Source organism: Ascaphus truei, chromosome 5 (genome assembly GCF_040206685.1).
Source record: "Ascaphus truei isolate aAscTru1 chromosome 5, aAscTru1.hap1, whole genome shotgun sequence".
Taxonomy (NCBI): Eukaryota; Metazoa; Chordata; class Amphibia; order Anura; family Ascaphidae; genus Ascaphus; species Ascaphus truei.
The window spans coordinates 136,571,142-136,588,266 of record NC_134487.1 but is presented as its reverse complement, the minus strand read 5'-3'; the positions used below and the strand labels follow the sequence as shown (position 1 = coordinate 136,588,266).

Here is a 17,125-nt window from a genome sequence, read left to right as displayed (position 1 = left end):
TCAGGTAATAGGGGAGGGGGCACGGAGCACAGCTATGTTGCATATTCTGTCTAATTGCATGTTGGTGATTGGTTCCCTTTGTTTGCATTGCACTATGGGTGAGGGTATATATGTGTGGTCACTTGCACTTGTGGGTTGCACGGCCCTGAGGAAGGTCTCTCTGTGGGACCGAAACGTTGGCTTACGTGTATTTCATGTTGTGAATATAGATTTTTGGATTAACCCCGTGCGGTGTGCTGTCTCTTTACTGGTCTTTGGATTGGTTCGTATCATATATATATATATATATATATATATATATATATATATATATATATATATATATATATATAAAGTTTCAAACCAGCTTAGCCATTACAACCAACCTCACACTGATGATACCCATCAAGATTGAAACATGTCTGTGAGTGGGTTTAATGGCTTTGCATCTCATCCCAGCCTCTGTCTAAAAGCTGTGTTTAAAACAGCATGCATTGGCTTGAGGATTTGCTTGTGTAATACGAGCTTGAGACAAAAGGTGGCACTGAGTGCTCATTTGCATGTCATTTCCCAGAATCCCTTGCTGCAGTGGAAGTGCTGTATGCTGGGTGATAATGGGGAAAGACAGGGTTGCAGACCTAAGACATGCAAATGAGCATACATTAATATTTACAGATTATATATATATATATATATATATATCTATCTATCTATCTATCTATCTATATATATATATATATATATATATATATATATATATATATATATACATACACACACACTATATGTACTGTAAATGCTTATGTTTAACTATATAGTATATATTGTGTTCAGGGAAGCCTGGTTTAAATCCCAGTGCCAGCTCCTTGTGGTCTTGGGCAAGTCACTTTATCTCCCTGTGCCTCTGGCACCAAGAAAAGGATTGTAAGCACTACGAGATTGGGGGTGTGCTCAGTCCATAAGAGCTAGGATTTATTGGCTTGTCTGTATCCCCCAAGGGGGATCCTTGTATAGATAGAGAAAATATAGCTAGGCACATCCACGGATCAACACATTTATATTTTGAAAAATAGTAGCAAACAATGCTCACTTACAGATATTGTAGGATGTAACACTCAATCACTTAGAGGCACGATATGGAGGTAGATATAAAGAAGATGCTATTCATGTTGCCCCAGGTCCTGTTCTGAGAGTCGACTCACAGGGGACCCTTGACGTCCACGTGCAGGCTGCTTCCGACCTGCTTCTCCACACTCACTTTCGCATTCGGTGTCAGCCAGGTATTACCACTGACATACCATGCCTCCTGAAGTGATTTAGAGTTAAATACTGTATGTAAGTGAGCATTGTTTGCTATTATTTATTTAAAATATTCATTTATTGATTTATAGTTGTGCTTGTCAATTTTTTTCTTTCTATCTTTGCTTTACTTTTAAAGAGGCAATCCAAGTCGTTTTTTTCATTTTTTTTTTTTTTAAATACAGGGTTGAAGCAGGGGGTCTCAAGAGCTGAACCTCAATAAATTTGAGCTTTGCAGACCCCCTGCTTCTTGAGATACTTACCTCTGCAGTAGGTGGCAGTAGGTGCCAGTAGCCACTTAGGAGTTCACATTATGGCTGCTCTTCAAAGCTCCCTGGCCCTGCATGACAAGAGGAAGCCGTGACGTCATCTGGTGCAGCTTTTTATTGGCCCACGTTACCGGCACCCCCTTTGGAGGTAAGTATCTCTGGAAACAAGGGGTACCTGGAGCTGAAACTAATGGGGTTCAGCCATGGAGACCCCCTGCTTCCATCCTGCATTAAAAATTGAAGAAGAAATAAAAAACTTGGATTGCCTCTTTAAAATCATAAACACACATATACTGTCGCAGCCGCCTTCATTCTCCTACTTACCCGGCTACTTACACGGAGTTTCTCCATTTGTATCGGAGTTTCCCGCGCGACGGCCGCATCATCAGATAAGCGCTAATGGCGCTTATCATTGAAAGCGCCCGCGGCGCAGGAAACCTGAGGAAAAAAAGCCGCGCCGCCGGGTTTTTAAAAATCCCGCGGTGGCAGCCGCAGGAGGATAAAGGCGGCTGCCAACGGAGGCATATACACGGAAATGAAATACCATAATAGTTTAGTGTATGCTACCAGCTCCCGTTTGCAACACAATTTTCTTTAATGAAAACACATTTTGTTTTGACATTATATTTTATAAACTGCAATTTTCAGCAGCTATGGCAAGATTTGAACTGTGCGAGATGCTATAGCATCTGGGCATCCTGCTGTGAAGACTAAAATCAGAGAAGTCTGTGAAAAGCTTCTGATTAGGAATAGCAAAACTTGACTCCCACACAGGTTACAAGTCTCACAGCAATCGTACAGAACACGAGGTATAAATATCCATATGAGGAAAGAAACGATGCAGCCAGACTTAAGTAACATAATAAATAAGCCCACTATATATATATATATAAAAATTTTAATCTCTGTGACTCTCACAGTGCTCATATAAAAACAATTGTGAATACATTTCTTAAAGAACGTAATACTATTAACATATGCTCACATTCAAAGTCTGGTCTCTTCTGTGTTTGTTTCATACTGTATCTCTTCTTCCTTTTTTGTTCTGCAAATGGATCATCTGATTACTAGTCACACTAAAAAAAAAAAACAAGCGCATTTAGCTACCAAATGCAAATCTTTTTCATCAGAGTCCATTTCATTCCAGAGCCCATTCCCTCACAGAAGGGGGAATAGAACGCTATCCCAATGTCAGACATAAGAACAGCACAACATTTTGGGTCAATGACCCTTCATCAGGTTCAGGAGTCAATCACACAACAGCATTAGCCATTACAATGGTCTTAAATGCATTTATTAAATTGTCATTCCTAGATGATTATACCAAGAGGTGTGTACAAAATGATCCAAAGGTCCATGGACCTATTTTATTATACTTATATATAATGCTTAACTTGTTCTCAGTGCAGCGCTTTGAGGTGATTTTCTAGATGAGATTTGAAGATAAGGAGATAAGGGCGCGCGGGAAATACAGGTCGGTAGGGAGCTGTTGCTCTTTCTTTCAGAAATCTGATCTCATACAATCTCTTGCACAATAAAAATTGAATCAGTGAAGTGACAGTATATAAATTCTGAAAATGCCTAAAATAAACAATAAGAATCCAAACACTTTCAGTTTAGAGTCCTGTAAACTATTTTTGTTGTGCAAACGTACAGATATATTCTTTCACACCAAACAGTGCAACATTAAATGAAGGTGCCACCTGACCATAAACAGCAGCCTTGTTTTACTGTAATTCATATAGAAACAATGGACGGGTCCAGAGTATTCACATCCTGTACATGCAAAAAGCATCTACATTTATTCAAAAGTGCACAGCCTAAGGCTGCGTCACCACTGGTGCTGAGCGTGTTGAGCGCGCAGTGCTTGCCGCTTTTCATTACATAAATGTATATGTGCAAGTCCCTGCTCACGTGGTGCGTGCATGCACACTCACTCAAGCTTGGCGCTAGAGTAAACAATTTTTTTTACTTTGAAGCCCGCTCAATTTGGACGAATATGACTTTATTAATATATCACATTCACGTTTACCATTATTTTATTTTATTCCTAAAATACACAAGTGTCTTCACGAACCACCGGGTCATCCTATTATTTCAGGTATTCAATCACTCACCAAGAGAAAACTGTCCTGCGCTTCAGCTGTACAGCAGTGCACCCCACGGTGTCAATGAGTCATGTTAGCTGGGCATGAGGAAGCTGTGAGCAACCCTAGGGTGACCGGAGTGATATAAGTGGTAGCAAAGCAAAAAAAAAAAAGTTTATCCTTTTTTGAGAGTGATTTCTGTCCATCATCTGGAGAGGACAATGCCGCATCCAGCGAGATAACTCATGCAAGCAGAGCGGTCAGCCAGAAGTCTCCAAAAACGGGGAAAGACACGAAGAGGCAGAAGGAAAAACGTACAGTGGGAAGCCGTCAGAGAGATTAAAGACCTAAACATTACGAACAGTAACGTGATAAACATTTCTAATTATGAACTCACACAGTCTGAGCTGTCCATTTTGCATCTTGGACTATCCTTTGCACCAAGTACACAATTTAACCTCTTCTCTACCATGGTAGATGTTTTAAAATGTACTCGTAAATTAACGCTCAAACGGTTCTTTTCCACCAAGATTGGGACTAATGATAAAATGTTGCCAATATTTGATGCTAACCCTGTTTCTTCTGCTCCCCTAGGCTTTCAAGATCTTTGTCACCAGCAAGACTTGTTAGATCTCCTTACTGAAAATAACATAGTAGATGACCCAAATTCCTTTTTGGGGAGTATTAATTCGGGTTTCAAAAAGAAGTCTACTTTTTACCCCTCCCATATGAAGGGGCAATACATTGACATCTTTCAAAAAGGTGTTGAAAGGGATCTATCACTTCTTGCCAAGGGAGTAGGGCCCATAAGATCCAATGTTTGTGGATCACATGTTGATAATCTTACAGTTGACCAGAGGGCAGCTATAAAATCACTTGTTGATAATGATCTCATTTGTATTAGGAAAGCCGACAAAGGGGGCGCTACGGTGGTCCTTGATAGAGACTACTATGTGTCAGAGGCTCAACGGCAGCTTGGAGACAATGAGGCGTACGCAGTTCTTGCCAGGGATCCGACCCCTCAATTCCTTAAAGAATTTGCTGAACTTATGGATGAAGGTGAGATTCTACAGATTCTCACTCCCTCTGAGCGAGACTTCCTCACCACTCCAGATCCCATCACACCCATTTTTCATCACCTCCCCAAAATTCACAAAACACTTCATTCACCACCCGGGAGACCGATCATTTCTAGTATTGGTTCTCTGGGGGAGCACCTTTCACAATATATAGATCACTTTTTACAACCACTTGTACACACTTTACCTTCTCATATTTTAGACACCAAGCATGTTTTATCACTTTTAGCACCATTCACATGGCACCCACACTACATCTGGGTTACACTAGATGTAGCTTCTCTTTACAATATCATCCACCATGACCACGGGCTCACAGCTGTGGAATTCTTTCTCACTGAACACTCCCCTCTTTCTCCTGCACACACTGCTTTTTTACTGGATAGCATTAGATTTTCACTCACCCACAATTATTTTCTCTTTGATCGTCAGTTTTATCTCCAAACACGTGGGACAGCTATGGGGACTTCGTTTGCCCCCTCCTATGCCAACCTGTTTATGGATTGGTGGGAGGCATCCCACGTGTTTGGAGATTCCAATCCTCACAGGCATCATATAGCGTTCTACAAGCGCTATATTGATGACCTGCTTTTGACCTGGAGTGGTGGAGAGGAGGATCTAAAAGAGTTTCTTATTTATTTGGCAGACAACACATTGAATCTTAAATTTACACATGTGTTTGATACACACCAAATTCAATTTCTTGATCTCAATCTTTATATTGACATTGACAACAAAATTCAATCAGACATTTTCAGAAAAGATAATGCAAGGAACTCTTTACTCCATGCCAGAAGCTGTCACTCCCGCCCTTTGGTCAGAGGCATTCCAAGGGGCCAGTTCCTCCGCTTGCGGCGGAACTGTTCTACTCTTGATGCCTTTGTACACAGGGCGGGTGAGATGAGGGACAGATTCCTGGCAAGAGGATACGCCAAACAAGATCTAGATACGGCCTATGAAACAGCATTGGGCGCCGAAAGAGATCTGTTAATTAACATGAACGTGAAAAGGTCTGACACAGATATGTCCCAAAGTAGCTCCGATACAATTTATTTCATTACCAATTTCAGCAAGCAAGCGACTGCCATTAAAGCAATTATCCAGAAACACTGGGTCACATTATCTATTGACTCATTGCTACAAAAAATTACATGCACTGGTCCGCGTATAGTTTTTCGAAAAGCTGCTACATTGGGCAATCTTTTGTCACCGAGTATGTTACGGTCTGACACTTGTAAGGACAATAGATTATCACTATTCCCTAGATTACAGGGTTCGTTCAAGTGCGGTCACTGTAATATTTGTTCATATATGAAAAAATCTACACACTTTTCCAACTGTGACGAGTCACGTAAATTTAAAATTAGATCCTTCATGTCCTGTCAAACATCTTTTGTAGTGTATGTATTACAATGTGGATGTAAGAAACAATACGTTGGTCTCACTAGTAGAGTACTCAAGATTCGTATCTTAGAGCACTTGAGACTTATACGTAATCACGATATGATGCATCCAGTACCTATACATTTTAACACTTGTCCATTGGGTTCAGTTAATTCATTACAATGTATAGCCATTGAACATATCCCTTTACCTCCCCGAGGAAGAAAATCTTGTATCAACGAGAGGCTCATTGGATTTTTGCTTTGAATACTCTGCAGCCCAATGGACTGAATTTGGAATGGGATTTACGCTGTTTTTTATAACTAACACTAGGTGCATCTTATAGACCTATAAGGTTTCTAAGATACCGTATGTCTTCTTTTCTTTACATTTTAAAGTATAGAATTATCCATTTAGATATTTCATTAGTTATGCACTGTGTCCCCTTCTTTTCCCCCCTCCCTCCCATCCCCCCCCCCCCATCCCCACCCCCATCCTTTCCCTCTTTCACCAATCTCCTATACCTTTAAGATGATCCTAATAGCAGTTTAATTTGACTATGTGCCATTTGAATGTTTGGGTTACATACATTAAGCTATGTTTTACCCACATTAAGTGATCAGAGACTGCTGGTTTAAATAAGGGATCAATAAGATTAGGAGGTTGTTCTTTTCAATGTTGCAAGCATCTTTTTAAAGTACCTTCATGTTTAAAGTTTAGCCTTTACTTAATAACACTTTAAGTCATTTGTGGTTAGTATATATTTATCTTGTACATACTGTATACAGGCTATTTTGTGAATGAGATTACCATGCTCATTCATAGCATTATGCTTTATGCATTTTTTCATGAAGGGGTTAATGATTATTGTTACCCGTTTTCGCGGGCTTTTTACTATAAATGTTTAGGCAGCACCACATCTCCTCACTCCAAGACGAAGCCCTATTCCTAAGGGTGAAACGCGTAGAGGGGGAGATCGTGGTGTAGCCCTGGTGTTTGCCTTGTGCCAATAAAGTTTTTTGCATCTTCATCCGGGACCTAGTGAAGTTTTGTCATGCGCATTGGCGCCCTTACCTCACACTATCCATTCAATGACTCACATCTAATTTATCCCACTTTATTGATTATTATTTACAGCCACTAGTTGGGAAACTTAAATCACACTTACGGGATACGACACATATATTGCAAGTCCTGCGTGATGTCGAGTGGAAGTCCAGCTATGTGTGGGTGACAGGGGACGTCACATCCTTTTATACAATTATAGATCACCAATTGGGATGTCAGGCTATTAAAGAGGCCTTTGAGGTGGATTGTACTATGTCATCTGCCCTTAAAGAATTTCTGCTGGAAGGAATTGGATTTATACTTACACATAATTATTTTTGTTTCAATTTGCAATTTTATTTACAGGTATGTGGCACCGCCATGGGCATGAGATTTGTGCCTAGTTATGCTAATATGTTTATGGGCCAGTGGGAGAAGGAGGTTATTTGGAACAACTGCCCACTCGGTGCAAATCTCGTGCTCTGGCGGCGCTACATTGATGATATTATTTTTGTGTGGGATGGGAGTTTAGAGTTACTTGATGCATTTATTTTATATCTTAATAGTATTAATAAAAAATTGAGATTTACATGTCATTAAGTGTTAAAGAAATTAACTTTTTGGATCTGAATATAAGTGCAGTCAACAACCAGATCCAGACACAAACATTTTTTAAGCCCGTACAGGCTAATAATTATTTATTGGCGGATAGTCATCACGATCCACAATGGATCCGTAATATTCCAAAAAGGACAGTTTGTCTGTTTGAGGCGGAATTGCTCTAATTTGGAAACTTATTCCAAACAGGCGGACGATCTTAAAAATAAATTTATTGAACGGAAATATCCGATAGATGAGCTTGAAGAAACACTATCTATGGTTCATGATATGGACAGAAATAAACTCCTGGAATATAAGGAGAGAGAAGGAGATCAAGGAGCCCGGAGTAAAGTCTCCTTTGTCACACAGTATAATGCAATGGCTCCTAAAATTCAGAATATTTTTCCCAAATATTGGCCAATACTATTACAGGACACAACACTATCACAAATCCTGACCCCACGACCATCTATTGTTTTAAAAGTGCTATTAATTTGAAAAATAGACTGGCCCGCAGTTGCCCTCTTGGAAATGGTGACAGAAAGAAAATGAACATTCAGGTTAAAAATGGTTTTAGACCTTGTGCTAAATGTAAATGTAAATATAATGTACGTAGTACAGAGTTCAGATCCAATGTGACAACAAAGGTTTACAAAATTAATTCTGCTATTACATGTAAGTCAGAATTCATTATCTATTTACTTCAGTGCCCGTGCGTCCTACAATATGTGGGACGCACGGGCCGAACCTTTAAAAGACAGATTTACGAACATGTTTACAACATTAAGAAAGGTTTAACTAAACACAGTGTATCACACCACTTTTTGATCCACCATGATAAGAACCCCAAGGGTTTGATTTGTCAGCCCATTGAATTATGTACACCCAGTTGGAGAGGGGGTGACAGATTCAAACATGTTAATAGATGGGAAGCCTTTTGGATATACGAGTTGAAGACCCTCTCTCCAAATGGGTTGAATATTGATTTTGAACTTGGGGCGTTTCTGGTTAATTAAGGCTTCATCAATCTGTAATTGGAATTTTGTTATAAACTTTAATACCAATTTCAATATTTAGTTAAGATATTGAAGTGTGGATGTTGCAGAATACATGCAACTAAACACGCGGGTTCTTTAAATAAGGCTTATTTATTTTAGCCTTAAAACATACAGCACACCAAAACAAATAATTTCTCATCAGCAAACAAAAGAAAAATAGCTTTTTTTTAGCAGGCAGAGCAAAATAAGGTTCTCTTTAGCAGACAGAGCAAAAATAAGGCAGCTACTCTTTTGCATGCAGGAGCCAGACAGCTCATAAACCATGTACTTTGCAAACAGTCCTTGTATCAGTAATCTCTTCAGTAACTCACTCCTGTCTCCTGACCAGCCAGCAGCATGTGTGCACATCCTGGGGTTTTTAACACACCTTGATTAGGCAGCTGGGATTCAACTAATTGCCATGAGCTTCCCAGCTGAAGTTAACCTCATCACTGCTGTACTGCAGACTAAACATATGTCTACCAGGCATATAGCTGGTGGCTTTTATTCACCCTGTCAGTGGACCAAATGAATGGGTTTATTTTTAAGTATATAGGTCTATATATATGACTATGTCCTTTAAGATGAAAGGGAAATTATTACTGGATGACATGTGTCCTTTGAGTGCTTAGATATCCTTATGCCACTCATTCCTATTTGTATTATTTGTAGTGTAGTATTATTGGGTCATGTATTGTATGTTCTATGCAGTTTCTTTAATGTTTTAGTGACAGGCTAATATGAAAGCGCTTATGTTATGTATGTACCACTGTAAATATCAATTGACTGTTGATTGATAGGTGTATATAGGAGTAGTCTTGTATATCCTGTTTATAGCCCTTGAGGAAGTAGATATATCTATGAAACGCGTAGGGCGGGTGCAAGTTGTTACCCTTTGAACTCATTCAGTGAGGAACTGTGTGCTGTGAGATCAGTATTACAAGCGGAGAGGTCTGTGTGCCTTTAACCCCGCGGGTGTACGTGCGCGGGTGCGCGTTAGATGCCGGGTAGAGGAGGAGGAGCAGTGTGAGGAGGGGACTAGCCACACGTGTTGTTGACGTGAGTGCCCCAGCGTGTCTGTTTCTCCCAGCCCGGTGTTCCCCGTGACTGCACGGAGACTTTGGTGATGGCTTCAGCGCTACAGAGTTGGAGCTCTGTGGGACCAGAACATGGATATCTTTGGACATTTACCTCAGCTTGTTACTGCCTGATATCACCCTGCTTCTTGTAAGTAGGGTTTTGATTATACCACCTCTGGATCATCAGTTATTTCTCACTGTTCTATGGTCCTTTTTTATGATATAGTTCATTATGTTTTAATACATTATATTATTTTAGTCTGTTACTTTTGAGTTTGTATGTAGTGTCTTTAGCATAGGCTGTCATTACCCAACAGTTATATGCTATGATTTGTTTTTGTTTGTCTTTTCTCTTTTTACATGACCTGTGAGCAACAGTGCGGATTCTAGAGGATCACAGGACTCATCTTTTTGGACATTGTACTTTATGTACTGTGTAACAGGGGAGTAATCCCTGTTCAAGTAATGTGCCTTTAATCTAGCAGTATGGTGGTTAACTGATGGTAGTCAATTAATAAACACCAACTGCCTGATTTAGATTGCTTACAAAAGCCTATCTGTTCAGACAGGAAGTGTGTCTCCTTAGCTCATACCTGAGCTTAACTTTGGAGAGAGAGCAGAGATTGTCTTTGACTCTCACAACAGTCTTGAGCCCTGCCAGAAGAAACAGCAGAGCTGCTTACAAGACACAGGGAAAACTTCTAAACCTGAATGCTGACACACCCTGAGGGAAGGGAGCTGAACCAGGAACAGAGGAGATTTTCCCTCCAAGGAACAGATAAGACTTTCATTCTTAAGAGACTTCTTAAATCTGCTTATTTCATGCTATGTGTGTGGGGCTGGGAGAGATGCTTAACTAAGGGAGTTGTGGATTGCATGGTATTTCACTAGAACCACTCCCAAGTGAATAGAAGCTGTGTTTCCCCCTTGTTTGGATGGTTTCCTAATGCTAAGGAAAAGGAACAATAAAGCCTCGTTATAATTTCACCTTATAAAGTCTCCAATTGTGTACCTCTGTGAACGTCTGTCTACATATGGTGTCAGAAGTGGGACGAGAGGTGTCTTTGAAGTTAAAAAGGATCGGAGATTTTTTATGTGAAATTTTTTTAATGCTTTTTGCCTACAAACAGTCTGAGCAACTTAGAAAAAAAATCTCATGCAGCAGAGATCAGAGTAAAAGGGATACACACCAGTGAAAACTTACAAAACCACAGATGGCCTCTTTTCCCCAATCCCAAGAGGAGAGAGACTGTTGAAGCAGCTAAACCTTATTTGCCAATCACAAAGTGTAATATGGTCATTGAAATAGGGGTTTTGCCTTCCAGCCATAGTTAGGGTTCAAGAAGTGAGTCAGCCCTTAAAAAGGGATAGGTGTTTGTTGTTTTCAAAAGTTTCGCTGAAGCAGTGAATACAGATGGTGACCCACGAACGGTACTGATTTTGCAAATAAAGGTTGCCACAGCGCATAGGGCTACCAGCTGTGAATGGAGTATATGCAGAAAAGTATGAAAATTGATACAGTACAAGACTGTGCTGAAGCAGGGGACTTTTTAGCAAACAAATGCTGAGTGTAAAATTGCCCTATAGGGGAAAAAGGGATTGCTGAACTGTGTAAAAGGTTTTTCAAAGCCAATTGCTGAGTGTTGAGTCACCCTGCCGGGAATGAAAGAAATAGTCCACTGCAAAGAATGTTTTTTTTTCTGCAAGTAAAAAAGTCTGCCTATATATATCTTGGGAGTAAAACAGATACCCAAAGATGAGATGGAAAATTACTGAACTCAAGCAGAAAACCAAATTCTGTTGCTGAAGCGGAGGAATTGGACCTAGCAAGTAAATGGTGTAAAGCAAACAGAAGTTTTTTTTACCTAGCAACCACACATTCAGCATACCTAATGAGAGATTAAACCTAGCAAGTAAATGGTGTAAAGCAAATAGACGTTTTTACCTAGCAACTGCACATCTTGTATACCTGATAAGAGAAAATGCATGCACAGTACTGCTGATATTGAAAAAAAATTACCCAAGAAAGAAAAGTCTACAGAGATGCCTGTGAGAGCTACGACCTCTACAAGCAAAATATGCCCATCTGTAGGACTACCACAATTGGGAGTTCTAGCAAATACAGTGGCAACAGCTGTAATAGCGCCTCCTGAGGTCAGGAAGAAAATTACATCTGATAGCCTAAAAATGGAGGACAAGATGCAGCGTTCCTGTAATGAACCCTACCCCACGGAAGAGTGGCCCTTCCAGTCCAATAAAGAGGAATACATCTCTTACGAGGAACCCAAACCGAGTCACATCCACAAAACACCCCAAGAATGGTGGGGGTGCCTGAACTCGGCACGAACAGAAAAGACCGCCCTCTATGATGACGCATATGGTCGACAAGAGAACGAGCGGGAGCAGCAGATTACCCAATATTTCTGTCAGCTAAAGCAACTGCAAGAAAAGCCTGGTGTATATAATGAAGCTGCTAAAGTATCAAATAAAGAAGGAGACCCCAGTATTCCGGATGGGATGGAGTCATTCAAAACAAAAAAGCGGAAAAAGAAAAAGAAAAGTGGTTCTTCACTTACCGTGGAAGTAACAGACACGTCCGCAGATCCTGTGGAGGAAAAGGGGGACCGAGTTGCCCTGCAGCCTAGAGAAAATGGAGAATTCGTCCCGCGGTTAACCGAATATCCAGAGGGCCCAAGGCAGAAGTCGTGTACCCCAAAGAAGTGTCTGTCCAGTGCTAACAGTGAGGAACCCTCAACCAACCATCCCAGTGAAGTGGAGCCGGAACCAGTGAGTGACGATCCCTTGACCAGCCCTGAAGATGCCCTGAAAAATGCCAGGCATGACTGTGATATGCTCCGTGAACAATTGAAACAAAAGGAAGATGGTTACACAGAGCGACAGAAAAATAACGTGAGGCTACAAAAAGAGGCTACAAAAAGTTGATATTTTTCAGGGGAACCTGCCAATGAGACTGATGGTGAGTGGGTTGCACCACACACCACCTGTCTTCAGGAGGATAGTGCCCATTATATGACACAATAGGTACTATATCAATTGTTAGTACCCTGGTACAGTGGTCTGGCTTATTATCATTTTGAGATATACCTGCATTTGAGCACTTCATCTATTTTCCATATTACAAAAAGATGTGCTCACAATTTACTCTTTAGCCAGGACAGAATTGGACGATCTCAAGACTGAGCTAGATACTGCAAAGGCTACTATTTCCGCCATGGATGAAAAGCAGAGCCAATCTGATAAAATGGTGGCTACGCTAAAGCGGAAGTATGAGGAGGCACTGAAGCAGATGACAGTCTTCCAGCAAGAGGTTCACACTCTTCGCATAGAGCTGAATGCCTCACAACCGGAGGTCAACAGTGTACGGATAGAAGTGGACGTATCTCAGAAAGAGGTTCAGACACTCTGCAGAGCACTGAATGCCTCACATCACGAGACCAACCGCTGCCGCACAGACTGGAAGTTTCCAGAAAGGAACTACACAGTCTCACTGAGGAGCTGGACATTGCTAAAGAAACTATTGGTAATCTTGATACAGATCTCAAAGTCTCTTAGAAGGAGCTTCAGACCCTCAACCTAGAGAAGGAAGTCTCACGCCAGGAGATTGTCATTCTCAAAGCAGATGTGCGTAAATGGAAGGAGGACTGCAAAGAGGCCCTGAAGAATACAGAGACTGAAAAAGGAGAAAATTCAAGATTAAAAAGAGAAAACTTAAAACTGAAAGAAGAAAATTTTCAGTTGACAAAAGAAGTCAAGGAAAAGTTTGAAGCAGAGCACCGACTGCAGAACCAACTGCAAGGTCTGCGTACACACCTCCAGTATGCTGAGGAGAAGCAGCAAACGCTGCAGGAAGAAAAGCTGCAGGCTGATAAAGAGGGACAAGCGCTGCAGGAACGTCTGAATACCCAGTACGTCCCCACAGAGCAGTATGAGGAGCTAAAGGCCACGCTGCATGTTACCAGAGCATCATTGGAGGCGGAGCTTCGATACCAGTTGACTCTGTATGAGAGGGAGCGTGAGAAGGCTCAGAAACTAGAGCAAGAGCTGGAGAGACAGAGGGACTGTTCCATTCCCTTGAGTCAGTACACCAAGGAGAAAACAGATGCAGCGGCAACCTTGACGACAAAAATTACAGAGCTCCAGAATATGAAGGAGACACTGATACAGACTCAGAGAAAGCAAAGTGCGCAGATAAATTCCCTGAGAAGAGACTTGCAAGACGCACTCAAAAAACAGGGATCTCTCGCTGATGAGATTACAGTCCTACATGGACAAGTATTGACCCTGACTAAGCGTCAGTATCCTACGGCCACAAAAACCCATGAAGACAAGGGTACAGTGAGAGCTGGAATACCGCTCGTCTGAAAGACAAGGTTGCAAAATTTGAACCACCTAAACAAGCACTAGAAAAACCTTTAGCCACCCAACAGGCAACAAAAGAAGGTACACGTGCTGAATTAAAACCAGAAGAATCCTTAGCTGATGAAGCTGAAAAGATGGGACATTCTCTGGAAGTGGGTGTGGAATTGCAACTTAATCTCAAAGAGGCTGAACTAGCAACCCCATTGAGTGGGAAAAGGGCAGAGAGACAGCTTCAAGAGCGGAAAACTCAAAGGGCTGTTTTTTTGTTTTTTTTTCAACTTTGTCTTTATTCGTTTTTTGTGCATACAAACATGGACGTACAGGATGTTGCAAATTATTCATAGTATACACCAAACTGTCTAGGACAAACTACATAAAACAAACACATGATGGGGAGACAACAGGACAAGACATCAACATACCAATGACGACACAGGAGAAAAATGGGGAGGGAAGGCGAGGAGGGAGGGCAGGGAGGGAGTGGGGGGGAAGGGATCAGCAAAGAATAACCACTTTTATCGTGTCTTCAGGTGCTATGCATCTTTGCTGCTAGCGCTTTGCCCGTCACCACCTCACAGAGGTCTCTGGAATAGATCCACTGCCATTTCCTGGTTGTATTTATTTAGTGTATCACAAAGCCCCGGGGGGGTCCCTTCTGTCTGTCCGACATAGCTAGCTCCCAGCCACCCATCCAAGGAGAACTCACCTAAATCTATTAAAGCCATATTGTGGCACCATTCACCCCCTGAATAGAAGTCTGAGCCAACCATAATGACCAGACCTTTTGGAATTTATCGCCCGAATCGTTAACTAAGCTCGTTAACTTCTCCATTCGGCATATGAACCAAATTCTGTTTCTGATTTTATCTATAGAAGGAATCGCATTCTGATTCCACAATACTGCGGTCTCACACCTCATAGCTGTAGCAAAGTGTGCTATCAGCTTGTTACCCGATCTTGATACATCCTTTGTTGGTTTGCCTAATAAAAATAGCCACGGGTCCAGCTGAATTTTGAGCCCCAAGAAGATCCGCTGCAGCCAATCACGGATCTGGGTCCAGACAGGCACTATTTTCGGGCAAGACCACAGCATGTGAACCAAATCCCCCTGTTCCCCGCACTACCTAGGGCAGAGCGGGGAAGAGCCCGGGATGAATTTTGCTAATCTAACTGGGGTGAGGTACCAACGTAACAATACCTTATATGAGTTCTCCTTTAATGTCGTACAAATAGAGCTACTAGCTGCAGCTTTAAACATCGCAGACCAGTCCTCGTCCTCTAATGTGCCCTGTAAATCCTCCTCCCACTGAACCATAAAACGGGGTTTGTCTGTCCTGTTCGAGTCAGTATTAACCACCCCTCTGTATAAGGCAGAGATCAGTCCCCGCGTGTCTGCACCGCGCACGCAGAGCTGTTCAAAATTCGTTAACGGTGGTCTCACCGGGTGTGCGTTGTAGTATGCCCGAACCTGGAGGTACCTCATAAATTCAGTATTAGGTATGTCTGTTTCCGACTGTAATTGCAAAGGATTTAATCTTGCCACTACCCTCCAGGTCCTTCAATCGCCTAATCCCCAATTTGCACCATATCAGAAAGCTCTTGTTTGCTAAGCCCGGAGCAAAGTCTGGATTGCCATATAAAGGAGCCATAAGTGTGTGTTTGGAGGTTATCGAGCGATTACCTTTAGCAGCCTCCCAAACCGAGAGTGAGTTGAGAACAGAGGTCAGCGGAACGAGAACATCCCTCACCCGTGTCCTCGGGTACCAGATCAGGTCCTTGAGCTCAAGCGGGGCGCGCATCTCCCTCTCCAGCGCCACCCACCGCCTGAGCTCTGGATCTCCATGCCACTGCGTAATCTGGCACAACTGCGCCGCTTTGTAGTAGGATATGACGCTCGGAACCGCCAGACCACCAGCTTCCTTAGCTTTCTGCATCAATTTTACCTTAATCCGTGGTTTTTTACCGTTCCAAATAAAATGTGAGATTGATTTTTGAAGCCCTGTAATGTCCGCTCGTACCACGGCTATCGGGAGAGTTTGGAATAGATATAGAATCCGGGGAAGGATATTCATCTTGACGCTGTATATTCTCCCCAACCAAGAAATACCATATGCCTTCCACTCCTGTAGCTCTTTTTTGAGAGTCTTCAACAGACTGGGATAATTAGCCTGATATAGAGAGCCTACTTTTTTCGTGATATGCACTCCTAAGTATTTCATGGATGTAGGAGGCCACTTAAACTCGAAATTGAGTTCTATCAGCTTCTCCATCTCTCTGGGTAAGTTAAAGCTTAAAGCCTCTGATTTAGTCTGGTTTATTTTAAATCCAGAGATCTGGGCAAAACGCTCTAGAAGCTCGAACAGATTAGGTAGCGAGATGAGCGGCTTAGTAAGAGTTAGAATTATGTCATCTGCGTACAAAGACACTTTGTGTTCCTGGGAGTGGATTTGTACTCCAGAGATATCAGCGTTGTTCCGAATTTGTGCTGCAAGTGGCTCGATGCATAAGGCGAATAACTGGGCCGAAAGCGGGCACCCCTGTCTCGTGCCACTTTTAATTGGAAATAAGTCCGAGGGGAACCCCTGGTGGACCACCTTAGCTGCTGGTGCGGAATATAATGCTTTGACTGCCTGCCGGAATATGCCTCCAAACCCAAATGCTCCGAGCGTGGACTCCAGGTATGGCCAGTCAATCCTGTCAAAGGCCTTCTCCGCATCTAGGCTTAAGGCTACGCTTCGGATCTCGTTGGTTCCTATAAAGTCTATTATATCCACAATCCTTCTTGTATTGTCGGCCGCTTGTCTATTAGTAATGAAGCCAACTTGATCCGGATGGATTAGCCTCAGCAGGATAACACTTAATCTGTTGGGCAGCAATTTAGATTAG

General features: G+C 42.0%; 1 protein-coding gene across 13 annotated transcripts in view; it reads right to left on the bottom strand.

Moving 5' to 3' along the window:
- Positions 1 to 17,125, bottom strand: part of LOC142495426 (5-hydroxytryptamine receptor 4-like) — a 217,741-nt gene that overhangs the window by 63,360 nt on the left and 137,256 nt on the right. For 6 of the 13 annotated variants that reach the window (XM_075600919.1, XM_075600924.1, XM_075600915.1 and 3 more), the window contains one exon: positions 2,473 to 2,623. In XM_075600919.1, the coding sequence (XP_075457034.1) occupies positions 2,563 to 2,623 (61 nt within the window). In that variant the 3' untranslated portion in view covers positions 2,473 to 2,562. Of the gene's footprint in view, positions 1 to 1,001; positions 1,286 to 2,472; positions 2,624 to 17,125 lie in introns of those variants that run through there. The other 7 variants (XR_012801735.1, XM_075600918.1, XM_075600916.1 and 4 more) reach the window with 4 other exon arrangements.